Here is a 26054-nt window from a genome sequence, read left to right on the forward strand (position 1 = left end):
TAGCCCTGGGCTTTGGGTTTTAGGGGGCAGACGAGGGAGGGGAGACTAAAATGTACTGCGCTCCCACTATGTGCCTAGATATTTGTTACCTTAACGAAAACACCCCAACAGCTTTGTTGAAGCGGGCTCTGTGATCCCCATTTTATCACTAAGAAAACAGGCTCAGAGAGGTTAAGTGAATTGCCCAAGGCCACACAGCGAAGGTCTAGCAAGAATGGGACTGGAACTCAAAACCTGCTCAGGCTGGCAAGGCCGATTTGCTAGGCAGCAAATGACAGCAAGGGAGACAAAGGCAGAGAGGGCCAGCAGGACCTTGGCCCTGTCCTGGACATAGGAGCCCTGTCTTACGGTGAGACCCGCCCCTCCGGGTCATGCAGAAAGAGACCACGGAGCGGCTGCTGTCCTCACGTGGAGTGGCTCCCAGCTCGGGGTGCCCCCTGCGCTCCCTGCCATTAGGGCTCAAAGGGCGGCACCAGCCCCGGGGTAATGGTTAACCCAGGCCTGACACCCCATCTATAAGGAGCCCCAGCCAGGGCCACCCTAGCTGACCAAGGCTGCGAAGGATGCGCTGGGCACAGGTGCTGGGGGTGGGGGTGGGGGCGGCCAGCCTCCTGGGGCTGGGGATCCTCCTGGGCCACTTTGCCATCCCCAAAGGGGCCGACCCGCCGGCCCCTAGCACCTCAGGACAGGACCTGGACCTGGAGGTCCTGGAGACGGTCATGCAGCAGCTGGAGGCCGGCAGGATCCGCGACAACCTGAGGCAAGAGGCCGTGCGGCCCCCTCCCGCTGCGGAGCCCCACCCCGCCCCTGACCCTCCCCTGCCCCCTGCAGAGAGCTGGCCCGGGAGCCGCACCTGGCCACCAGCCCCCGGGACGAGGCCCTGGTGCAGCTGCTGCTGCAGCGCTGGCGGGACCCCGAGTCAGGCCTGGACGCGGCCGAGGCCTCCCAGCACGAGGTGCTGCTCTCCTTCCCCAGCCCGGAGCGCCCGAACCGCGTGGCCGTCGGTGAGACCCGGGAGGGCGGGGGCCGAGGCTCTGCGGGGTGGGGGGCTGCCGGGCCCACCCTGACGCCGCCCCCACCTCCCCCACAGTGAACCCCAACGGCGACACCCTCTTCTCCTGCAGCCAGAGCGAGGAGAACGTGACTGGGGAGCAGGGGGGCCCCGATGTGGTGCCGCCCTACGCGGCCTATGCCCCCCCTGGCACCCCGCAGGTGGGCCTGGAACACCCCACCCCGCTGCCCTGGCTCCCTCCCGGCTCCCACCCCAGCTTCTCCCACCCTGACCCAGCGGCACCCGAGGAAAAGCTTCTCCACACGCCATCACTGCTCCTTTCCGCTGTCGCTTAGTCATTCAACAAACATGCTGGTCCCTGTTGGAGGCCGGGGCTGATACAGGGCACAGGGAAAAAGAGGAAGTCCGGTGGGACTCTGCCCTTGGGGAGCTCCGAAGCGTGGGGGTAGGTGGGAAACAATCTAGACCTTTCCTTCCGCCACCGGCCTTCCTCCCCCTCACCCCACCTTTCCCAGGCTCTGGGAATCACCTCCCCTTGGAACTAGGGCCTCCTCGTCTACGCCAACCGGGGCACGGAAGAAGACTTCAAGTTGCTACAAACTCAGAACATCACGCTCCAGGGCACCATCGCCCTGACCCGCTTTGGGGGCGCAGGACGTGGGGCCAAGGTGAGTAGCAGCTCCCAGGGCAGGGGCCTGGGTGGATGGAGAAGAGAAAGTGAGGGCAAGGAGCAGTGGTGAGTGGTGGGCTGAGCCCTGGGCTGGGCTGGGACACAAAAGCCAGGCCTGATTGCTGTGTGACCTTGAGTGCCTGCCCTAACCTCTCTGTGCCTTAGGAAATTAAAAAAAAATTTTGGGGTGGGGCAAAATTTCCGACTTGGATATTCTGGGAGTTCAAGTCCTCCTATGAGGTAGTTCTTCTAAATACTTAACTTATATTCCCCTGTTGCCCCCTCCTTTCTCTCTTCAATTAGAAATTTGGCCTATGGTTCAAAAATTTTTTTCTAATATAAAAAGGTATAGAATGAAAAAAGTTTCTTCTAATGCCACTCTCCAAACAGGTAACCACCTTATTAATTTATGGAATGTCTTTCCAGAGTTTTCTTTACAGAAGAAGCATTTACAAATATATATTCTTACCCCCATCCCTTTTGTACATAAAAGTAGCATACTGACCCACTGTCCTGAGCCATGCTTTTTCTCACCTTAATACATCCTGGAGGTTATTCTTGACCCGTGTATAAACTGTGTCCGTGTTCTTTTACATGGCTGCATAGTACTCTGTCGTGTGCCGTCCCATAATTCATTTCACCAGACCCCGGGATGAGGCTTCCAGTCTTTGGTGGTAGCAAGCAGCAGCAGGGCAATAAATGCCTTAAGCAAACATCATCTTGCCCACGGAGGGAGGAAGGACGGAGCAGGAAATGCCCTCCCCCCGGCCCTCCCCACCACGGCCTCCTCTGTGCCCTGCAGGCCGTGAACGCCGCCAGATACGGGGTGGCCGGGGTGCTGGTGTACACGGACCCCGCCGACGTCAACGATGGCCAGAGCTCACCCAACCAGACCTTCCCGCACAGCTGGCGCCTGCCGCCCTCAGGGGTGGAGCGAGGCTCCTACTTCAAGTATTTTGGGGACCCGCTGACTCCCTACCTTCCAGCCAGCCCCTCCTCCTTCCGCCTGGACCCTGCTAGTGCTCCTGGATTTCCCCCCATTCCCGTCCAGCCCATCGGCTTCCAGGATGCAAAAGTCCTGCTCTGGTGAGCTTGCACCGTGGGGTGTCCTGCCACCACCCCGTGGCCCCCAGTTTCAACCCCCACGTGCTTCTGAAGGGCCTCCCTTCCTCCCCAGTCACCTCGAGGGGCCCTCGGCGCCAGCGGCCTGGCAAGGAGCCCTGGGCTGTGACTACAAACTGGGGCCTGGCTTTCGGCCTGGGGACAACTTCACCGCAAACAGGTGAGGGGGCTGTCTCCCTCCTTCCCAGAGTTGACCTTCTTCCCGCGGCACAGCCTGGCCTTCCCCGTTCTTCTCTAACCCAACGCCCTCTCCCCACTCCCAAATACTCGTGTTTTCTTCAGGCAAGCAGTGGCACGGATGAGGGTCTCCCTCCCTCTTCGCCTCAGACCTCCGCTCCCACCTCCTCCGCCACCCTGACCCCTTCCTCAAACAGGCCGAGCTGCTTCCCACTCCGGGCCTCTGCGCTTGCTATTCCCACTTCTAGGAACACCCTTCCCTGCTCCCGCCCCTCCCTGCCTGTGCCTGCCGTGCCCCAGGGATGTTCCAGCTTCCAAACCTTCCAGGCCCTTTTCCCTTCCCGGCAGTCTATCTCCCTCGAGACTAAAGCCCCACGAGGGCCAATTGCACACCTGTCCAGTATCCACTCAGTGCCCCCTGGGATTTACAGAGCGAGGGAGGGAGCGAGGGAGGGAGGGAGCAGGAGATTGCATGGAGGGAGGGAGGAGCAGGTGAATGAATGGAGGGAGGGAGGGACAGGTGAATGAATGAATGGAGGGAGGAGCAGGTGAATGAATGGAGGGAGGGGGGAGCAGGTGAATGAAGGGAAAGGAGAATGGAAACAGAAGACCTGGGCTCCAGCCCTGCTGCTGCTTCTGACACTTCTGGGCAGCTGCCCTGCCAGGTCCTGTCCGCCTTCTGGCCTCAGTTTCTCCTGGGCAGGGCGGGTGGGGCCGGCAGCTCCAAGTCTGCTCCCCCACCCCAGCCAGGTGAACTTGAGCGTGCACAACAGCCTGGAGCTGCGCAACTCCTCCAATGTGCTGGGCATCATCCGCGGGGCCGTGGAGCCTGGTGAGCGGCCTACTCGCTCTGCCCTGCCCTGAGCACCCCAGCACTCCCACTCCCCCTGGCTCAGCCTGGCCAGCCCTGCCCAGCACCCTCTTCCCTGCTTCTCTGACCCTCGGCTCCTCCTCCGGCCAGACCGCTATGTGCTGTATGGAAACCACCGGGACAGCTGGGTGCACGGCGCCGTGGACCCCAGCAGCGGCACGGCTGTCCTCCTGGAGCTCTCCCGCGTCCTGGGGACCCTGCTGAAGAAGGGTGAGCCCCCACCCGGGCCGCAGGCCAGGGACTTTGCCCCCAGGGCATCACCCTAACACATGCCTTCCTGAACTCGTCCTGTCCCGCCTCCTCTCTCCTGGTCTCCAGGCACCTGGGCCGAGCCTGGTGGCCCAGTGGGGTCCAGGGGATGGTTCATTCCACACACTCCCAGTGCCTCCCGGGTGACCCCCGGGGAGCTGGGCAGTGCCCGGCCTCTGCCTGTAGGGGACTTCAGCCCAGCTGGGGCCGAGATAAGGGACCATCGTGGACTCCACAGGCGTGTCGCGCTGGGGAGGGGGGTGCAGGGGCAGTGGAAGTTGGTGAAGGATTTTAATCAGATGGCGAGACTGAGTCCAGATGGTAAAATGCTTCCCCCGGTGCCAAGGGGAGAAGGGCTGGCGAAGGCCAGGCCTGTGCGGAGGGACCCTTAGAGCCACGTCCCTGTGGCCAGGAGGTGCCGGCTTGGACCAGGGCGGGGCCGTGGGGAGGGGCTTGAGTGTTCTGGAGACAGAGCCCGGCTTCAGGTCTGCTGGCTGCGAGGTGAGGGGGAGGAGAGGTGGGGGGGCTTACGGGGTGCCCGATTTCCGGTCTGAGCAGCTCAGTTATACAGGTGGAGACATCAGAAATAAAATAGGGTCCGAGAACAGATCTGGGGGGAAGAAGATGTCCAAGAGAGGGGGCAAGCAGGCAGTGGAAGGTGCCTGTCCCCAGGGCAGAGTCTAGAGCTCGTGGCCTAAATGGCATGTGTGGCTGCATCGACCTGGAAGGGACCTAGTGGGGTGAGCACACGGAGAGAGGCTGGCTTTTGACTTTACCCTCTGGGAGTGCAGGACTTTCTACTTTTTTTCTTTCTTTAAGCATCTTCAAAATTACTCTGAAGTAACTGCAGGCTTATCAAAAAAGAGTTGCAAAAGCAATAAAAGGACTCCATGTATACTGCCATCCAATTTGCTGAATATTGTTGGCTCACATTGCTTTTTCACTGTCTCTCTATATTTTTTTCCTGAAATATTTGAAAGTGGCAGAAATGCTGCTCTTTACTCCTAAACGCAGCACGGTGTATTTCCTTGAAGTAAGGACACCGTCTTTCATAACAGTAGAATGACCTGGATCAAGAAATGAGCACTTTTGCCAACTGCCCCTTTATCGACCTGTACAGCGATAGGATGAAACGTTTACTGTCCAGGATCCAGCCCAGGACCCTGCAGTCTCTAATCTGCACTCCTCTTCCACGATCCTGACCTTACCTTCTAGAATGCCCTTCAATTTGAGTTTGTCTGAAGTTGCAGTGATTAGACTGAGATTATGCCTTTGGGGCAGGAATGAGTGTAGGACTTTATCCTGGCAAGCACATAATCATTTCATAATTTTAAAAATTTTCTTTAAAGCAAAAGGATGAGGCGTGATCAAAGGGGGCGGAGTCGCAGACATGGGCACAAAACCAGAAGCAGGGGTGCTGGGGGGGCCCACAGGCGCCGGTGCCTGGCTGTGAGAGGGGCAAGCAGACCTGTGGGGGCCTCCCAGAGGTGGCCGGTGACCTGCAAGGACAGGGTCCTCGTGGAACCGAGACACGGACTCCAGGCTGCAGGCTGCTGTGGGTGGTGGTGTGGGGCAGTGGTTAAGCCCAGGACTGCCAGAGCCGGATGCCTGGACTTGAACCCTGGCTCTGCTGCTTACCAGCGGCGTGAGCCTGGGCGAGCTGCGGAACTCCCCTGTGACTCAGTTTCCTCAACTGCAAAATGGCCATAGTAACAACACCTCTCAAGGGGTTGCCATGGTTACTGTCTTATCACCAGGTGAAGGTGACAGACAAATTTTGGAAGGACCCTGGAAGCCAGAGGTGGAGGTGGCGGGTCTGGACATCTCCCCAGAATATGCCCACAGCCAGGAGGGAAGGCAGGGCATTCTGCAGCGGGGACCCCTGAGGGAGGGAGGTGGTTGTAGGGGGGCAATGCTGGGGGCGTCGAAGCAGAGGAGGGAGCTCCCGGTAGGCCTGGCTGAGGTGGGCTGGGGGAGCCAGCCCTCCCTCCCTCGCACGCCCCCACCCTTTCCCCGGCGCCACTCGACCCTGAGTGCAGCCCCTGACCGCCACCCCCTCCGCAGGCACCTGGCGTCCCCGCAGGTCCATCGTGTTTGCCAGCTGGGGGGCCGAGGAGTTCGGGCTCATCGGCTCCACCGAGTTCACGGAGGTGGGGCTCCCGGCGGGGGGGGGGGGGGGGGGGGCTCCCGGCGGGGCAGGGGGGGGGGCCTCCCGGCGGGGGGGGGGGGGGCTCCCGGGTGGGCAGCGCGGGCTGACGCGCCTCGCCCGCAGGAGCTCTTCAGCAAGCTGCAGGAGCGCGCCGTGGCCTACATCAACGTGGACATCTCGGTGTTCGGTAGGCGGGCTGGGCGGCCGGGGGCGGGCCACGGGGGGCGGGTCACGGGGGCGGGTCCCCACGGCTTTCTCTGCTCCTCCCACAGCCAACGCCACCCTGAGAGCGCAGGGGACTCCCCCGGTCCAGGGCGTCATCTTCTCCGCAGCCAAACAGGTGGCGGCTGAGAACGCATGGGGCGGGACGGGGGACCGGGCGGGGGCGGGGCAGCGGGGCCCTTGCGGTTGGGGCTGGGGGCGCTGTGGGCCCCACCCGAGGCTGGACTCCCCTCCGGGCCAGGTCAAGGTTCCAGGCCCCGGCGACCTCAGCGTCTACGACAACTGGATCCGCTACTTCAACCGTAGCAGCCCGGCGTACGGCCTGGTCCCCAGGTGAGCCAGGGCAGGGACAGGCCGCTGCCAGGCGACCGGCCCGCGCGCTCCAGCCTGGCCCCTTCCTTCCCGCAGCCTGGGCTCTCTGGGTGCCGGCAGCGACTACGCGCCGTTCATTCACTTCCTGGGTATCTCCTCCATGGACATCGCCTACACCTATGACCGGGTGAGCCGACCCTGGCCCCACCTTAGTAACGTGCTCCAGGACACGCTCCCCTCCTGAGGCTGCTCTGCTGCACTCAACTGGGCTCCACCACTCAGTAGCTATGCTACCTTACCTAAGTTTCTTAACCTCTCTGATCATCCACATTATTTTAGCAAATTCAAGATACTGATTATAGAATGCATCGTTATTTTATGCACTATTAGCAAAGGACTAAAAAACACTGCCAATTATTTATATGATGGCATCGACTGTAAATTAGTATGATTTCAGAAATCTTAAAATGCAAAAAGATGTCAGAATTGATGAAATAACCCAGCACAAACCAGTTAATTCTGCTCCATGGCATTACTGTGCGGGAAAACAAAAATAAGGATGCAGGGTCTGTGATGCTCCCCAAACCCCTTTCATCCCTCCTGGCCACACAGCTCCCGGTGGAGGAGCTGGGTTTTGAATCCTCTCCTTTGACTCCAAAGCCAGGCTCTTCCTCCTGGGGAACGGGCACCAGCCCGGCTCAGGTGATTTAATCTCCTTTCAAGTGGGAATTCTAGAACTCCAAGCACTGAACTGAGATAATGCCCGTGCCGCCTCCCCCACTTCCCGCGCCAAGCCCGCGACCTCTGGCCCTCCTTCCCTCAGAGCAAGACCTCGGCCCGGATCTACCCCACCTACCACACGGCCTTTGACACCTTCGGCTACGTGGACACGTTTGTGGACCCTGGTGAGGAGGGGTGCGAGGGGCATGCTGGGGCCAGAGGAGAGCAGGCTGCGGGCTGCGGGCCCCGGTCACCCCCCTCCCTGCAGGTTTCAGCAGCCACCAGGCGGTGGCCCGCACGGCGGGAAGTGTGCTCCTCCGGCTCAGTGACAGCCTCTTCCTGCCCCTCAACGTCAGCGACTACAGCGAGACCCTCCGCGGCTTCCTGCAGGCTGCCCAGCGGGACCTCGGGACCCTGCTGCAGCAGCACAACATCAGCCTGGGTACGGGCCCCCGACACTGAGGCACGGGGAGGCTTGTATTGCCAAGACTAATCGGCTGGCTGGCCCCCGCAGAGCCCCTGGTGACTGCAGTGCAGAAGTTTGAACAGGCAGCCGCAGCCCTGGAGCAACGCATATCAGCACTGCAGAAGGGCAGCCCCGAGTGAGCGCGGGTGGGGGTACCTGGGGGTGGCGTCCAGGGCAGGCCGCCGGGTGGGCAGCTGAGCTGCTGGCTCCAGGGTGACTGGAGGTCCTGCCTCCCCAGGCCCCTGCAGGTCCGCATGCTCAACGACCAGCTGATGCTCTTGGAAAGGACCTTCCTGAACCCACGAGCCTTCCCAGAGGAACGCTACTACAGGTGGGCCTGGCCCGAAGCCCCAGGGGTGCGGGGGGCAGGCAGTGGCACCCACCTGAGGGAGAGGAGCTATCAGAGCTGCACCCACCCCTAGAGCCCAGCCCAGCTTCTCAGAACAGACGGAGCCAAAGTACTCGGGTCACTGCGAGCTGGGACTGGAACCTCCCTCTCCCGCAGCAGCACGCCTCTAACAGCCCCAGCCTCTAGCGATGCTTCTGTGCCCTCTCCTGGCCAACTGACCCTCCTTGCCCCCATTTCTCCCATCAGCCACGTGCTCTGGGCACCCCGCACAGGCTCCGTAGCCACATTCCCGGGCTTGGCCAACGCCTGCTCGAAGGCCAACGGCACAGGCGCCGGATCGGAGGCCTGGGCCCAAGCGCAGCAGCAGCTCAGCATCGTGGTGGCGGCCCTGGAGGGCGCGGCAGCCACTCTGAGGCCCGTGGCCGACCTCTGACCTCAGCCCTCTTTCTTCCGCGACCACCACCACCATTTATCCCTCTCTCACCCCGGCCTTCTTGGGGAGGTCTCCCAGTCTTCTCTGAGGCGAGGAGAGGGCACAACCACAACCACTGGGCCCTCTTAAGTTTCTGAGGCAAGAGGTTGAGGTCCCACCCATTGTGGAGACCTGAGAGTGACAAGCCCCACACGAAAATCTCCCTCACCCTGGCTCTTGGTGAGCAGAGGGTGGACGAAGACCAAAGCAGAAACGGCCCTCAGTGGCGGGGCGGTGGGAGGCAAGCTGCCCACCAGAGGCGCTAACCCGGGGATCACCAAGGGCGCTCCTCAGGGACCGGGGGGGAAGGGACTTGCCCAGTCTGGTTTCTCCCCCCATGCCCTTCCAGTGTCTCAATTCTCTCCTGCCCTCCCCGAAATAAATCAAGCCTAGCTATCTGTCCATATAAAACAAGTTCCTTTTATGGTCTGAGAAACCTGAACAAAGAAACTAAGGGCCGGAGAATGGACGTAGCTCAAGCGGTTGAGTGCCTGCTTCCCATGTTAAAACAAAACAAAACAAAAACAAGAGCTCTGCCCCAGCTAGGCCCCTGCTCACACAGGGGAATTGGGTCTGTCCACCCCATCGTCCTCCTCTGCCATGACCACCTCCTCCAGGGTGCGCCCCCCAAGTTTGCTCCCCACCAGCAGGGCGCAGGTCCCAGCAGGTGGCAACCCCTCTTCTGTGTAGCGTCCCCTCAGGAACACAACTTTCTCCTCTCCGTCCAAGGGCAGCCCGTGGGCCTGGCAGAGGTCCTGGGCCTCCTTGGGCCCGTCCAGGGCCAGCAGGTGTACCATGAAGTTCAGGGGCAAAGTCTGGCCCTTCGAGGTACTCAGGGCACGAGCGAGGCGGGCCAGGGCTTCGCGGCGGGCACGGCCCACGTGGCAACGCACGGCACAGCTCTGCAGGTAGGGAAGGGTCCGGAGCAGGCGGAAGAGGCGGGCAGCATTGCTCTCGCGGAAGGCGGCGTCTACTGCCAGAGCAGTGCGCAGCGGCGGGCAGGCACGCAGGGCCGCGGGCAGCTGCAGAACCTCGTGCAGGGCTGCCACGGAGCCTGGGAGGGGGAAACTAGGATGAGAATCCCACGGTCCTTCCTCCATCATGCCCATCTCCCACCCTGTCCCCTGCGGCCCCGCCTGCCTTTCCCCACTCACTGCCGTACTCCACTAGGCTCAAGTCCCCACCTGGCCCCCCGCAACCTCACACTCTGGCCATGCCCACCCTGCCAAGCTCACTGTCCCTCCCCCTTGGGTCTTAGAGGTAAGATCTAGCCATCAACCCCTTCCCGATCCGTTTATTAAAATGGGATGCCAGCGGTGCCAGAGGACCTTCCAACAGGCTGGATCCTCATAACAACACTGAAGAGGTGGGCAGTGCTGACAGGTGGGGGAACTGAGGCTCAGGTTGAATTTCAAGACTGGCCTAAGATTGTCTTAGAATTAGTCCTGGCCTGACCCCAAAGCCAAGGTCCCTACCCGCCTCCCAGGGGAATCACGAACACTAGAACCCTGAGTCGCTCTTGCAAACTGGGGCTTCGGTCCCATGAGCTGGCAGTGAAGCTAACGGAATGTCGTTACAACTAAACAGAACAGGATGGAATGCAGTTCAGGGAGAGAGGACCTCATGCCCTGAAGCTTGCCCGGGTGCTCTGTGTGTTCTTGGTTGCTCTGCAACACTGGGAGTGGGATTTGAAAATATCGGAAAACCACTATCCACACCACTGCCCCGTTCCAAAACCGCCCCTTCCATATCTATGGCTGAGAAGGAACAGGCTCGAGGTCACTCGTCGCCGCTTGGTGGACATTTTCCAGGTGCCTCCCTCCGACCCTTCCCGGGGGCTCAAGGTGAGAATTCAGAGCTTCTCCTTGCTTTGCCGCCGGGAGCCCGACTCACCCAGGTTATAGAGCAGAAAGAGGCCCTGGAAGGCGGCCTGGCGGGGGTGCGGGCCCGCGCCCTGCGCGTAGCAGCGCCGCAGCGAGCCGAAGCCCTCCTGCACCTGGGCCTGCAGCAGCGCCGGGTCCGCGGGCCCGCGCGCCGAGTCGGGCCCCAGCCGCGCCACCACGGCCAGCAGCGTGGCCAGCGCCGCCTCCAGCACCGCGGCCGCCGCGGCGCCGTCCGCGCCCTGCAGCGCCAGGTCCAGGCGCACGGCGCGCAGCCGGTCCGCCACGAAGCCGGCCACCTCGGCGCGGGTCGCGTCGGCGCGCTCGGCCACCTCGCCGGCCAGGTAGCGCACGGTGGCCAGCAGCACGCGCGGCGGCCGCAGCTGGCTCGGCGGGGGCCGGGCCTTGCCCGCGGCCGGCCGGCTGTACTCCTTCACGGCGCGCTGCGGGTCGGCCCGGGGCCGGTCCCCGCGGCCCCCCGGCGCCACCTCGAAGCGGTGCAGGCGGCGCTCCTGCTCGCGCCGGGCGCGCTCGGCGGCGGGACACATGTCCGGGCACGTGCCCGCGGGCAGCTCGCCGCCGGGCATGGGGGCGCTGCGGGGAGAGGGTCGGCGTTCAGCACCCCGCGCTCCGCGGCGGCCACGCGCCCCATCTTGCGGCCCGGCCCCCTCTCACCCAAGCCGGCCTCCCGACACGCACCGCGTCGTAGTCAGCCGCACCAGCGCCCCCAGGACGCACCACGCCAGGGCTTAAATGGCCGGCTAGGCTCCTCCCATGATGCACCGGTTTGTAGTCCCTTCCGCAACCAATCGCTTTGCTGGCGGGGCGCAGGCGCAGGGCCACACCTTACCGCCCCTCCAGTCGCCTGAGCCATCGCTGTTTGGCCTTGGGTCACCCCCAAATAGGTATCCCCACTTTGGCATCCTTCCCATCATCCCTTTCCCCTAAGTAACCTGGCTCTAGCTGCCCTACTGCCTTCCTCCACTCTTGTTTCCCTGGAGACTCTTCTCCCCGCTTTCTAGATCAGGGGTCCGCACACTTTTTCTGTGAAGGAAAGGCCAAAAAGCGAAGGTTGGAGGCTCCTCGACTCCTCGCGGCCAGGGACAACCCTGCAAGACGAATGAGCCTGGCTGTCTTCCAGTAAAGCTTTATCCACTTGAATTTATCATTTTCACCTGTCACCAAACATTCTTTTGATTCTTTTCCCCAACCATTAAAAGATGGAAGTCCACTCTTAGCTCGTAAGCTGTAACTCCCCCACACTCATCCCCCCCACAAAAGGTGGTGGGCCGGATTCGGCCCTAGGCTGTAGCTGGCAGACCCCTGAAACTGGTGGTTTAGCGCCCAGAGCTGCTGCTCACATGTCAAGACAGAGAAAGGTCGGATCAGAAGGGAGAGTCCCTGATTCCAAGGCGGCAGGTGTAGTCAAGGAGCTGAGAAGAAAGTCTTTTTCTCATTCTTGGTCCAGTTACAGAAACATCCCCTGGGGTGACAAGAGGGTAGGGCCTGCCCCCGGGAGAGAAGGGGTGGCTGGCAGTGCTGGATGGAGTTCTGGGAAGGGGCCGCTGCCTTTCAGGGTGGGACTTGGGACTGGTGCAGGTGCAGGATCTCCTCTGCCCGCTTCAGGTACTCTGCCGCCTTCTTCTTCACACCCTCCCGGCGGGCTGGGGATGGGTCACCTGTGGAGAGAGGGGCTCAGCCCAGGTACCTGGTCCCAGCCATCTTGAGAACCTCTGGTCTAGCCCTTTACAGTGCACAGAGCATCATCGCGTGCCTTTCCCCCTTCTCTGCGAATCAGGGTCTGTTTGCCCCATTTTACAAATGGGAAAACCCAGGCCACGAGAGGTAAAGAAACTGCCCAATGTCACACAGCTAGTCAGTTAGGAGCAAGGGTTCTGGATCTTGGCTTGAATTGCTTGGTTTTCATTTTCCCGTCCTCACTGCACCATCGGGGACCCCAGACCCAGCCCTGCACCCCCCCAGGACCCACTCACTGGGCACTCCCTGAAGCAGGATGTGCACGCCGTCCCGGTAGCCCTGCAGCGCTGCAGGGTAGGCGCCTGCCTTCTCGTCCTTCAGGGCCTGGGTGATGAGCTGCGTGGCCTGGCCCAGGTAGGCAGGGGCGGGCCCTCCTTCCTCGTCTTCCTCCTCCTGCCCTCCCGGCTCCCAGGGCTCTGCCTCCATGGCTGCCAGCTCACCTACGTGGGTGGGGCTGGGGTCTGTGCTTTCTGCAATCAGATATGGAGGGCTCAGGCCAGACCAGCCTCACCAACCCCAGGTGGGCTGCGGGGAGGAGGGAGCAGTGCCTGGGGAATCCAGAAATCACTTGTGCAGCGCAAACTGGGCAGGAGCTCTTGGATGGACGGGACTTTCATTTAACATGAGCGCTACCTTCTAAGTCTTTCTTTAGGGACACGTCAAGGTTAGGTCAGCAAGCTCGGGGTCACTGCTCCTAAATCCCTCCCTCCAGGGCCAGGGCCGTGCATTTGGACACCTGGCCCTCGGAAGGCTGGGTGACTCCACCTCTGTCTCTTCCCCTCCCTCCCTTCTCCCTGACCCCACCTGGAGGGGCAGGAGGGGCCGGGGAGGCAGAACTCCTCAGACCAGGCTGAACCAGCGGGAGGGGAGAGGCTGAAGTTCTGATTTTGACTCCACGAGAGTTTTTCCTACCCAAGGATGAGCGAGAACAAATGCCTGAAACGGATCAGAACGCTAGGGGTCTGCCCAGGAGGAAGCCAAAGGCAAAGACGGGAAAGCCAACCAGCCAGCCAAAAACGTCTCGAGGAATCAAGAATGAAACTGCTTCCTGCTTCTCCCCGCAGTGCCATCGGCCCCCTCCACCCCAGCGGTGGTATGGTCAACTCGGAGGGTTTTAGCATGAAACAAACCCAGTGTCGCAGAACAAGCGTGGGACTCTCCTGTCCCTGAGTCTTAAGGCAAGAAGCTGGAGGTCCCCAGGTCCCCAAGTCTCCCCTTCCCTCCACGGGGGAGCCCCTGCCTCCTCTCCCAGGGGCCGCCTGCCAGCAGCTGCTCGGGAGCCCGCAGGGGCTGCGTGAGCCCGGGCCTCCCTCCTGCAGCTGCGCCCTGAGTCAGCCGGGGGACGCCGCCTCAGGCTTCCAAAGGAAGAACTGCCAGCCCTCCTGGGTCCCAGGCTTTCTCAGGGAGAAGATCCCTGAGGGAAATGGCTCCTTTCCCTCTCCAGCAGGGCGGTTGCTCCCTGCCAGGGGCGGGCCCTAATTCTTGAGGCCACCGTCTGCCGGCAGGGCAGAGTCGCCACAGCCTTACCTCTCGCTGACCTACACAGGGGCCCCATAGACTGGCCAGAAGCTCTGCCCACCCCACCCCCGGCTTCGGTGGTCCCTGAGGACCTCGGGTGCTTCCTCCCCACTCCTGCCCCAGCACCTGCCTCCCCATCTCGGCTTGTTACCTTCCTTGGAGAAGGGGTCGAAGAGGGCCAGCTCGGCCTCAGTGAGTGGGCCTCGGGCAGGGGGGCTGGATGCCTCCTCGGGGCTCCCACAGTTAAAGAGGAGGTCCAGGGCCTCCTGGGCAGGGCTGGACGGTGGGGGGTCCGCTGTGGGAGAGATCAGAGGGGCCATGAGCACCCGCACGTATGTTTCCAGCTTTCAAATGGAATTATGGGGAAACGGATGTGGCTCACGCAGCTGGGCTCTTGTCTACCATACAGGAGGTCCAGGGTTCGATGCCCAGGGCCTCCTGGTGAGGGCAAGCTGGCCTGTGCGGCAAGCTGGCCCACACAAAGTGCCAGCCCATACAGGAATACCACCCTGTGCAAGAATGCCACCCCGCACGGGAGTGCCGGCCAATGAAGAGCTGGTACAGGAAGATGACACGAGAGACACAGAGAAGAGAAAACAAGAAGACATTGCAGAACAGGGAGCTGAGGTGGTGCAAGAGAGTAATCGCCTCTTTCCCACTCCAGAAGGTCCCAGGATCGGTTCCCTGAGATGAGAACGCAAGCAGACACAGAAGAGCACACAGTGAATGGACACAAGAGAGCAGACAACAGGGAGGGGGAGGGGAGAAATAAATAATTCTAAAACAAAAAATGGAGTTATGCTCTTATGAGGATTTGTATCCATTTTATAGATTAAGAAACTATGGCCCAGAGAAGGAACATGACCTGTCCAAAGCGGTAAGCGGTGGAGCTGGGACGCGCCTGGGCATTTACCAAGGTCACTGGCAGAAGGGACTGTGGACCCTCTTTCCCAGTCTGGACCCCCAGCTCTGGCTCCCTCCCCATCCCACTGCACCTGGCACCTCCAACTCCTCGAGGTCCCTCCTCTCGGCGGGAAGCAGCTGGGGCAGCAGGGGCTCATCGGGTAGCAGCCGGCGCTCATCAGGGGGCAGTGTGGGGGTCAGAGGGGGGGGCAGGATGTGCAGGTCCCTGGACACTTCGGAGAGCCGTGTCACCTCCCCACCCTGCAGGGGAGAGAGTCCAGCGGGGGCAGTCAGAGGGCCTGTCTGATAGCCGGGGGGCTTCCCAGGCCTGGGGTCCTGGGGCCCTGGGGGGGGCGGGGCAGGGACACCTACCCGGAAGAACTCCTTGAGCTGGGGGCTGTTGTTGAGCGCGGGGATGTGCACAGTGAAGCGGAGCAGGTCCTCGGCCCCCTTCCGCCGCTCCTCAATCACCGCGGCTTCGAATCGGCCTGCGGGGCCAGGCGAGAGCAGTGACCACACGGGCTCCCGGCCCCAGGGCCTCCTCGGCCCTCTGCCTGAGCCCCTGCGCAGCCGCTGCCCGCTGGCGGCTGCCCCCGCAGTCTCTCCCGGCTCCTCCCTCCCAGTGATTCGACCCCCAGCTACAGGCTGCGTCCCCCTTCTCCAGCCACGGCAAGGGGCCAGGACCCCAAGCCCAGCCCCTGCCGGGACCCCCACAACCCTCACGGGTCTCTCCAGCCCACCCCCCACACGGAGGCCAAGCGATCCTTTTAAAATGCACATCTGAGCTCAAAGCCATGGAGAGCCTCTCCTCGCCCTGGGGATGCTCCCAACTGCAGCCCCAGGGCTGCCGCCATCCGGCCCCTGCCTGCCTCACCCCTCACTCTCTGTTCCAGCCACACCCAGGCTCCTGCCACCCACTCAGGGCCCCGTGGGTGCTGCTTCTCCCCCAGGTCATTTCCTTTAGGGGAGATTCCCAGGGGCCCTCCTCTCCCTGCTCCAAGGCTGGGTCAAAAGTGAGCAGACAGGGAGCCCTTGGGGCTCAGTGGTTGAGCTCCTGCTTCCCACGTACGAGGTTCCAGGTTCGATCACTGGTACCTCCTAAAAACCAAACCAACAAATGAAAAAGCCAGTTCTCATTGGTAACGAATGTAGCTCAGTGGTTGAGCACCTGTTTCCCATGTACGAGATCCTGGGTTCAATCCCTGCTACCTCTTAAAAAAAAAGTGATGGACACTACACACCCTCTTTCATATCCTTTATAAAAGGAAATCCATTTTCCCTGTGTGATTAATGAACTAAACTGGAAGTTCCACTCTCTTTTCCTCTCTTCCCCCTTTCCTCACCACTGTATCTCCAGGGCCCAGCCCAGCATCTGGCACATAGTAGCTGCTCAAGGAAGATTTGCTAACTAAATGAACAAACCTGGCTGGACAGGGAAGGGGCCTGCAGGGAAGGAGCAATCTCCCTGTTTGTTCATTTACCAGATGTCTCTTGAACACCTACTATGTGCTGGGTTCAGAGAGTAAATAAGAGAGGGCATATTCTAGACAAGGGGACGCAGACAACCAACAAGAAACAAAATAATTTCAGACAGTTATGACAGAATGGGGAAGAAAGTAATACTCAGAGAGTGGAAGAGACTTGTCCAAGGTCACACAGCAATTAGATATCCCCCCTTTTTTCAATAGCTTCACTGCTCTGTTCTAGTTAGATAGCAGGCTACTCCCCCTGGCAGCATGATAACAGGCTTGCTGTGAAAAGAACATCTGAAGTGAGTCTGGAGACCCAAGACACTGACTAGCACTATCCAAAAGAAATATACAGAGAGCCACACATGTAGTTGAAGTTTTCTAGTAGCTACATTTTTTTATAAAGGAAAAAGAAACATTAATTTTAATAACCTAGTTTATTAAATATATCTAAATATATTCAAAATATTATCACTCCATCAGGTAATCAATAAAAACATTAGCAGTGAGAAATTCTGTGTTCTTTTTGCAGCGTGTGTTCTATACTTTCAGCAAATCCCATTTCGGACCAGCTGCATCTCCAGTGCTGCAGCCACCTGGGGGCCTTGGGGCAGCCCAGGTCTGGAGGGAGCTCGGATTCACGGGGGGAAAGCCTGGTTTTGCCTAGTTTGCCACAAATAGGGTTGGTCTCACTCAACCTCAATTACCTCCTCTTGAAAATGGGGTTAATGAGCGTGGGAGTGTCACACAGCTAGGACTCCGCTGCTCCAAGCCTCGGTTTCCCCATCTATATAATGGGGCCATCTCTAAGGGCCCTTCCAGCCTCTGAAATGTGTCCCTGTTCGGAGTTTCTCCCTGCCAGCAGAGGTCCCCTGAGGTTCCCCTCCCCAACCTTCGCCTGAGTGCCAGGCTCAGCACTTACCAAACACCTGGGCGCGGGGGAAAGAGGGGAACTCCTCCAGGCGGCGGAAGAGGTTGCGGTGGGTGTAGGCCAGGTCTCCGTGCAGCTTGCGGAAGTCGCTGTACCGCTTCCAGACCACCACCTAGTAGGGCCATGAGACCCAGCACGGACTGGCGGTGGTGGGAAGCCATCTCCCCCATTGCCAGCCTGCCCCCAGGACTTGAGATCCGGGGTACAGCACCCCTGCTCTCCAGGCCAGGGAGGAAGGAGGGCTGGGTGACCCCAGAGTTACCAGCTGATCTTAACTGTTTCCAGAGCTGGAGCTAGGGAAGAAATCCCACCCCTGCTTCCTTCCAGGAGTCTCACCTCTTTGACATCCTCTGGATCCTTCTTTGAGATGAACTGGGGAAGAGAAACAAGAACCAGGTGAGACCAGAGACCAGCACCCAGTAGAAGCTGAGGGGCCCAATGGCCAATGGCCACAAGCATCCTTTGAGGAAGGCACCAGGAAAGTGGAACTGCTGGGGTTAAAACCCTGGCATTTGTCTTTTATAAGAGAGATTTGCCCAAAATATTGTGGTTAAAGCAACTATGTTTAAAGACCACTCAAGAATATGTACCTTTGGGAAGTGGACTTGGCCCAATGGATAGGGCATCCGCCTACCACACGGGAGGTCCGCGGTTCAAACCCCGGGCCTCCTTGACCCGTGTGGAGCTGGCCCATGCGCAGTGCTGATGCGCGCAAGGAGTGCCCTGCCACCCAGGGGTGTCCCCCATGTGGGGGAGCCCCACACGCAAGGAGTGCACCCCGTAAAGAGAGCTGCCCTGCGCAGAAAAAAAGTGCAGCCTGCCCAAGAATGGCGCCACACACACATGGAGAGGTGACACAACAAGATGACACAACAAAAAGAAACACAGATTCCAGGTGCCTCTGATAAGGATAGAAGCAGTCACAGAAAACACACAGCGAATGGACACAGAGCACAGACAACTGGGGGGGGGAAGGGGAGAGAAATAAATTTTTAAAACAATCTTTAAAAAGAATAAAATGAAAAAAAAAGAATATATACCTTTCAAAAAGAAAAAAAAAGAAAATACATATCTTTCAAAGGGCTCTTATCCAGAATATATTAAAGAACTCCTACAAGTCAATAATAAAAAACCTCCCCCAAAAAAACTAAACTAAAAAATGAACTAAATACCTGGACAGGCACCTTCCACAAAAGCAGATTTTTGAAGAGCCAATAAGATTATGAAAATACACTCAACATTATTATTCATCAGAGACATGCGAATTAATAGTCCAATGAGCTATTACACACCCACCAAGAATAACTGAAATTAAAGATACAAACGATATCAAGCTGTGGTGAGTATGGAGTATAAAATGGTACAACTGCTTTGGAAAATGGGCAGTCTCTAAGAAAGCTATACATATACCCATCCTATGACCCAGCAATTCTACTTCTAGGTGTCTACAAGGGGAAATGAGTGGATATGTCCCCAAAAAGACTTATACTGAATGTTCGTTCATTCAACCTTATTCATAAGACCAAAAATTTTTTAAAGAAACAAACTAAATGTCCAATAACAGGAAAATGAAAAAAAAAACACAAAACAAAAATGGTGGTATATTCATACGATACTATGCAGCAAGAACAACAACAACAACTACTTAAAACATGCAACAACACAGACAAATTCCAAAAACATTATACTGAGTGAGCACAATCCAACACAAAACAGTACTTGCTGAGAGATTCCACTCATTACCAGGTTCAAGAACAGGCAAAAGTAAGCTATGGCCAGTCAAGTCAGAACCCTAGGAGTTACATCTGCAGGAGGAGGGCTGCTGATGGGAAAGGGGCAAAGGACCTTAATGGGGTGACGCAAATGTTCCATGTTTCTGTCCGAGTGGTGTAATTCACTGAGCTGTACAGGTAAGAGTTGGACATACATGGTGAATGCATAGATTGTATCTACAAGCTTGTAGAGTTTATTTGCAGGACAAAAAAGAAACTAGCAGCAGTGGTTCCGATGAAGAGGGGGAATGGGGGTGGGAAGGGAATTTCTAATTTTTAACTAGAAAAAGAAAATCAGAGTAACACATGTTACTTGCTTTTAAAAAAATCGAACAAAAATTCAAAGGAAAAGGTGACAGTCCCTGACACAACCTTCCCACCCCCCAGTCCATCTTCCCAGAGACTATTTACATATTTTGGGCAAGGACAAGATTATAAAAGATTTGGGGAAAGCCCATTTTAAACGAGGAGGATTCTGCACTTGGATTGCTTTGGCAGCGTCTTTATGCTTTCGCTCCACTTTTAACAGGTCGCCAGCGCATCGGTTAAATAGTCCCTCTGGGTCGCGATTCTAGACTTATAAAGTGTCCAGTGAGGACTCTGCTCCCCTCACTACCCACAGCCTCCTTTTTCTGCTCCCCGGAGGACCCCCACTCTGTCCTGTTTCTTGTATATCATTCTAGAGATATTCTGTTTATGCTGTTTCTATGATTCGTTTTTTTCATGGATTCCTGTGTCTCTCTATAAAGTACTTATAATAGTATTGCTTCATACATCAGCCTTAGTCTTTATTGACTTCCTATGATGGCTGAAGAAGGACTTACTCATTAAATCCCTATGAAATGTACGAATTTTTTAAAACTACAAATATTTTTAAAATAAAAATAAACTCTTTAAAGGGCTTTTATGTAAACAACAAACCAACTATTTATAAAATTCACTCTAAGAGACTGGAGAAACTCATCTTTGGGTTAAGCCAGAATTTTCTTGTTAGTTCAGAGAAATTCACAGCCCGACGTCCCAAACACCACACGTCGGGCGTGGGCACCCCCCTCCCCCGGCGGGGAACTGCCGCCCACGCCCCTTTAAAAGGGGCAGCGCCCTCCCATGGCCCCGCCCCCTCACCGTTAAAGGAGTCGAGGGTCTGCCCGCACACTCGCCTTAAAGGGGAAATCCCTTTCAGTCGGCTGAAAAGCGAGCCGCCCGCAGCGCTATGCCTTAAGGTAAAACACGGCCCCACTCTGGTTAAAGGGGTAAAGCTGCCCGCTGGGCCCCACCTCACCTGCGCGGTCACTTTGTACTCGGTGTAGCCTTTGGGGTGGGTCCGGGGGTCGGAGACCGTGTAGTGCCGCAGGAAGTCGTCCTTTGCCTGGCGGGACATGGCCGCCGAGCCGGAGGGGAGCTCACCGCCGGCCTGCGCCTCCTCCCCGGCGCCCCCTCCCCTCCGGGCCTGTCTCCACCAGCCGCCGCCGCGCGGGGCCTGCGCCCTGCTTCTTCGGGCCCAGGGAGCTGGTCGCAAGTGACAGATCTGCTCCGAGTCCAGGGCGCGCGGCCAAGGGAGTGTCTGAAAAGTGCTCGGCCTTTGGGAAAGCGTCAACCTAGGTAATTGGAGAGTGGGGTTTGGGGGTGCTTCTCTGACAGGTGGTCTCTGCCCCGGGCTGGAGTAGCGCCGACCTTTGTCCCCGACCTCAAGTGTCTTGCCCCCTTGTTGGAGAAAAACGGCATTCACTGGGACACGGAGACTGACCACAAACAGAAAATGTATCTATTGAGAAGCTCTCCCAACAGAGGGGGTCTAAAGAACAGACTTCAGCTCCCCCACCAGCATGGTGGGGGTCTGAAGAGAGACTTTAGCCCACTCCTGGAAGGGGAGGGACTTGAATTTATACAGAGCTTTCCTAGGTGGGGAAATGATAGTTAGTGGGAGGGGGGTTGAGGGTCCGAGTGAGGTAGTGGGAGGGCGTTCAGGGAGTCCACGGCTTCTTGGAATAGTGCAGGGCAGATGTTTCTTTTCATCTGAGTGATTAAAGGATGTGTAAATAGTGAAGGTTTCCATCTCCGTTTCCCTCTTACATGCAGGTAGAGGTAGTGAAGCTCTCCATCTCCCTCTGACACGCAGATGGTGAAGATCTCTATTTCCCTTTATTCCTGTCTCTGTGAGGATTCTTTGTTTAACCTGTGGGAAAGGGCCGTGCCAAGCCCTCAGACACAGGGGAGGGGGCCTGCCCTTTCCCAATGCATATCACGGGAAACTGAGCTACAGCTTATTAATTATTGCAAACCTCTAACACCCGTTTCCCAATTCCTTTCTTTGTTGTAGAAGTTGAGAGAGGTTTGATTATTTGCGTATAGAAAGGCCAGGACTCAGGAATGATTTCGAGAAGGAAAAAATGATTTATTGACGGCGGCCGGTGGGACTCGGGAGCTTTCTGTTTCAAACTCAAGCCTTGAACAAGAGTTTCAAGTTCCTTTTATACAGGGTGGGGAGTCAAATGGTGCTTTTATGAAAGAAAACGACTTTCTTTGTTATTTAAGTGTTTGCCTGAGTACCAGATAGATTTTGAATTAACATATCGTCTTCAGGTGAGCTTTGAATTAGCATCTTGCCCACATTCTGTCTGGATGCAACTTTGAATACACATTCAGTCTTATATCCTTTCTGAACATTCAAAGCCTATAGGGCCTATATCACTTAACTGGATTTCTAGAGACTCGGCACACTTGGATACAGAATTAGATAATTTTGAATTTATGCACAGGCTATATTATATTTCCCATTAGAGGCCAAGTCCAAGTCCCCTTAAGCTTCGGCATCACCACCATCACAATCTCCCTGGACTGACTGGTATGTATATAGGGTTTGCACTGCTGAATTGCCTCCCAGGACTGGAGTCATTGCCATGGTCACCAAGGGCAGGACTGCAGCCTCTCACTGTCCCACACCCACAAGTCAGGACACAGACAGTTTAGGTTATCTATGAAGAGAGGAACAGCCTCCCACCCATAGCCCCCATCATCTTCAGTCAGCCATCCAGCCAACTCTCACTGTGTCCAACACGCGCCAGACTTAGCCATCTTAGCCCTCTGCTTCCCTAGGCAGGGTTCACTAGTTCCCCTTTCTGGAAGGGAGAGGCAAGCAGGAAGAACAGTGGAGGGGCAGGATGCTGCTCTGGGCTCTGAAGTCGCACATTTTACTAGTTGCTAGAGTTTTCTCCAACTCCTGGAGCCTCAGGTTCTCATCTCTAGGATGAGTGGGTTCACAGTAGAACCTAGTGGGGCAGATGATTTCTTTTTTCTGCTGGCCTGTCCTCTGTTCACGGGTGCCTCTCTGTTGGTACCGTGGCACCCGACCTCTGGGTGGAGAAAGTTCTGTGTGTAGTACGTGTAGCCCCCCCAACCACCTCCCCCAGAACCGGAAGGTACCAGCTCTTACCTGCCCCAGACCACACCCCCACCCCGCCCTGTTTCCAAGCCTGGACTCCTCCCCTCCATTGGGATGCTGCCAGTGCCTGGTGGGTGCCTTCCAAGAAATGTCCTTTCTGTTGAAAGCAGCTGGAATCGGCTCCAGGGGCTGGCCTTCGAGGACCCCACCACCCAGTGAGGCTTCAGTGCGAGAGCGTGGACAATGCCTCAAAGGACAGCCGCCTCCCTGTGGCCCTAAGGCCAGCAGCCTCCACAAAGAAACACCAAGCAGATTTCCGGAAGTTCTGAAACGGGGTGGTTGACCCAGGAGGTGCTGGGGAGGAAGGCTGTGGATGGCGTGGAGGCCCCTCACCCGACACACCTCGGGACCCCTCTGAAGACCCCCGTGGACGTGGCTCCGGCCCAGCAAAGTTCCCAGGACCCCCCTTCCTCCCTGCTGCCCTTTCTTCCCGCCTTCTCTAGCCCTTTCCTAGTAGGTCAGTTCAGCCTCTGGCCTCCAGCTCTCCAACCCCGGCCTCCAGCTCTCCAACTCCCTGCCGGAAGGAGCCAACGGAAGACCCTCTTCAGAAGGCAGGGGAGAGGGAAACGCCGGGAAGGCACAGCCGCCCCGGTGCCCGCCGGGCCTGCGTGCAACGCCGTGCCCTCCGCCACCGCATCCTCTCCAGTGCACAGACCCTGGTGGCTGGTCTAACCCCTTGTTTTCTTATTTGTCTCTGTTGGCTGGAAGGGGACACCTGAAAAGATGTCACCTATTCTGGTCCGGGTGGCAGGGTCTCACACAGGCTCTGGCGGGAAGATGGTCCCCTCACAGAGAAGAGATGGAGCAGGGTGGGCTTCCCTGGTGGGCGTCCACTCGTGGCCCAGCAGGGAGGTGTTCTGGGTGCACTCTCCCTTGCTGTGCTCACCTGCTCCCGCCTGGGGGTTGGGGGTGTGGGGGGGTGAGCCCCATGCCCTAAAACCTGTTCGCCTGGCAGAGCGGCCCCAGTGAGTGTTTCCAGGTAGTCCAGAGGAGAGGGGATGGAAGTGGCAGCAGGCCGCCACCTACTAGGGGACTGGGTTTTAGCGCTCCAGGCCGACTCGCCTGGTCCTGAGCACAGGGTGGATTCGCGGGTCCTGGGGAACGGCGCTAGGCCGTGCTGGGGCTGCCCCAGCCACAGTCTACCCATGCATGATGCACCTTCTAAATCTAGGGCATTGCTTCCTAAAGGCCCCCAGGAAGGCCTGAACTCAGGAGGGGTCCCCCTATCCAGGACCACCAGAGGCTGCTTGAATTTGCGCCTGCTGGTAGGTAGGAAACATACCAGATGCCAGCTGTTAGAGGTTTGCCATAATTAACAAGCTGTAGCTCAGTTTCCCGATATGCACTGGGGAAAGGCTAACCCTACCCCCATAAGCCTACGGCACTTCCCCACAGGTTAGACAAAGAAACCACAGAGAGACGGAAGTAAAGGGAAGTGGAGACCTTCCCTACTGCACATCAGGGAGATAAAGAAACCCTTTAATCCCCACAGAACAACAGCTGCAGCATTCCAAGGAACCGTGACTCCCTGACACACTCTCCTCTAGTCACTGTCAGGGAAAGTTCCACCTCTAGGGCTTCCAGTTGGTCCCTGCCCCTCACTCGGACCCTCAAGCCCCCGCCCCCACTATCATTTCCCGCCTGGGAAAGTCCTGTATAAATCCAAATCCCCCCCTTCCAGGAGTGGGCTGAAGTCTCTCTTCAGACCCCACCATGCTGGGGGGCGCTGAAGCCTGTTCTTCAGACCCCCTCCATTGGGAGAGCTTCTCATTAAATTCTTTCTTTGCCCGTGGTCATATCAATCTCCGTGTCCTGTTTTTCTCCAACACCAACCCACTTGGTCCACATACCTAGGAGGTAGGTGCCGTTGTCTTTCCCCAGAGGGGAAACTGAGGCACAGGCCAGGTAGGAAGCTTGCTCGGCATCAACCAGTGAGGGGCAGATCCAGAGTTTGGCTCCAGAGGACAGGGGACAGTGGGTTCTGTTGGAAACTGAGGCACAGTGGCCTCACAAGGAGAGACGTGCTGTCTCCATGGCTACGCTTGCAACCTAAGGAAAACAATAATTATGAGTTCTGGCAGTGGGATGAAGCTGTTAAAGGCTGAAAGAAAAGATGAGCACATATCTTATGTAGTAAATAGAACACTAAGACTTTGTACCTTGAGATAAGATTTTTCAGTTCCTTAGTAATGCTAATAGTTAACTGCAGGTTGCTGCTTGTTGTCACAGTAGACTGGGGAATATAGAGAGCCCCTTGTGAACAATAAAGTTGTCTGATGAGTCTCTACTCACAGACCCCCGATCCCAGCAGACCCCCGATCCCAGCGATCCCAGCTCTCCCGTTCTTTCTTTCTTTCTCTTTCTTTCACTTTCTTTCTTTTTCTTTCATTCCCAATACCGTTTGGGCCCAAATCTCCAACCGGGTTCCAGTTTTAAGCACTGAAGGACAGCTTGTCTATGCTTCAAGGAAACGTCACTCTTGGTTGTCCACCCAGCATCCCTTCTCCCCCCTTCATCCTAACAGCACCTGGATTTTGCACAGGTCCCACCCCTCCTGAATTATCTAAACCCAACCTGGTACCCCGGTTCTTCTTGCCAGCCATTGGCTCAGAGTGGTGATGCATATTCTGGCAGATGAGGCATGGAGGGGATTGGGACATGGGAAGAGGAACTCACTGCCATCACTGCCAGCATCAGCCCTGGCCACGTGAGGACATGGAGCCAGGGGCTGAGGGGGGCCATCCTGTCCCCAAAGACAAACCAGCAATGCTTTGCCTCCGGACATTCCATTCCATGAAGAAATACATTCCTCTGTCGTTTAGTCCTTTGCATTTAGTTTCTGCCACTTGCAGGTGAACACCTTAAATAGCCAACAGCATCTAGGTGCCTATGTGCAGTGTAGACTTTCTGCAGGCTGGGTTTACGTGACTGATGTGACTAACACGGGAAAGGGTACAAGCCAGAGTCCACGAGTCAGGTTTCCCCTGGTGCCTTGGAACAGCTTCTGAGCATACTGCTTTGTCAACATACTCTACATTCTCCTCCATGTGGACGCGTTTCCTCCTAAAGCACCTTGCACATGGTCACCTGCCCTTCAGGGTTTCCCGATTGGGGGCAGGAAATGGACAGGGGTTGAGACTTTGCTTGGAAATTTCAGTGGCTTCCATTCCAGCCTATCTGTGCCCCTCCCGTGTCCCAATGTCTCCTTCCAGCCTCATCTGCTTCCACCTCTTCAAAGCAAATGTCTATGGCTCTGCCACTCGGTGTCTCTTCCCCTCCTTATGTAACAGCACCCAACCTCCCTCTGGCGAAACCACTTTCCCAGCAGTCTGGTGGACTGTTGGTCAGCGGGTCCCTGACAGGTGGGAGGGGGCCTCGAGCTGGGCTGGGCAGGCCCCTTCTATCAGACATTTGAATTTCCTGTAGAGACAATAATTGGTCAGGCCTGAGCTATCATGGAAACAGGGCGTAGTGGCTAAGCATGCTGGGTTCAAATCCCTGCTCCCCCCACTCCTCAGCTAGATGGCTATGAACAAGTCACAACCTCCTGGAGGCTGTTACCCATGTATAAACTGGAGATAATGACTTAG

At 57.5% G+C, this 26054-nt stretch overlaps 3 protein-coding genes and 1 long non-coding RNA gene across 6 annotated transcripts; 2 read left to right on the forward strand and 2 right to left on the reverse strand.

Moving 5' to 3' along the window:
* The first annotated feature begins 563 nt into the window (after window positions 1-563).
* Window positions 564-9205, forward strand: NAALADL1 (N-acetylated alpha-linked acidic dipeptidase like 1). The gene is made up of 18 exons (XM_058306181.2): window positions 564-760; window positions 832-1004; window positions 1091-1212; window positions 1558-1680; window positions 2485-2768; window positions 2860-2964; window positions 3728-3813; window positions 3943-4062; window positions 6166-6251; window positions 6374-6437; window positions 6523-6590; window positions 6714-6805; window positions 6881-6971; window positions 7608-7689; window positions 7773-7946; window positions 8019-8106; window positions 8209-8301; window positions 8566-9205. Exons 1-18 carry the CDS (start codon window positions 564-566, stop codon window positions 8750-8752), a joined length of 2235 nt encoding a protein of 744 aa, XP_058162164.1. The 3' UTR covers window positions 8753-9205.
* On the reverse strand, window positions 9192-11364 carry SAC3D1 (SAC3 domain containing 1). The gene is made up of 2 exons (XM_004478573.5): window positions 10685-11364; window positions 9192-9845 (listed from the first exon to the last, which is right to left on the reverse strand). Exons 1-2 carry the CDS (start codon window positions 11256-11258, stop codon window positions 9346-9348), a joined length of 1074 nt encoding a protein of 357 aa, XP_004478630.1. The 5' UTR covers window positions 11259-11364; the 3' UTR covers window positions 9192-9345.
* A 438-nt stretch (window positions 11365-11802) lies between these two features.
* Window positions 11803-21153, reverse strand: SNX15 (sorting nexin 15). 2 transcript variants are annotated; one of them, XM_058305214.2, is made up of 9 exons: window positions 21096-21142; window positions 20305-20620; window positions 17587-17622; window positions 17242-17362; window positions 15223-15338; window positions 14943-15111; window positions 14099-14242; window positions 12666-12899; window positions 11803-12350 (listed from the first exon to the last, which is right to left on the reverse strand). In XM_058305214.2, the coding sequence occupies exons 1-9, from the start codon at window positions 21122-21124 to the stop codon at window positions 12244-12246; spliced, it is 1272 nt and encodes a 423-aa protein (XP_058161197.1). In that variant the 5' UTR covers window positions 21125-21142; the 3' UTR covers window positions 11803-12243. The 2 variants fall into 2 exon arrangements, with proteins under 2 accessions (XP_058161197.1, XP_058161198.1); XM_058305215.2 differs by lacking the exon at window positions 12666-12899 and having other exon boundaries at window positions 21096-21153.
* LOC111760572 (uncharacterized) lies at window positions 20142-24260 on the forward strand. Of its 2 annotated transcripts, none has more exons than XR_011649886.1 (3): window positions 20142-20245; window positions 20486-20624; window positions 22572-24260. It is a non-coding gene; the product is annotated as an uncharacterized lncRNA (long non-coding RNA). The 2 variants fall into 2 exon arrangements; XR_011649887.1 differs by having other exon boundaries at window positions 22575-24260.
* The last annotated feature ends 1794 nt before the right edge of the window (window positions 24261-26054 follow it).

This window comes from Dasypus novemcinctus, chromosome 10 (assembly GCF_030445035.2).
Source record: "Dasypus novemcinctus isolate mDasNov1 chromosome 10, mDasNov1.1.hap2, whole genome shotgun sequence".
Lineage (NCBI taxonomy): Eukaryota > Metazoa > Chordata > Mammalia > Cingulata > Dasypodidae > Dasypus > Dasypus novemcinctus.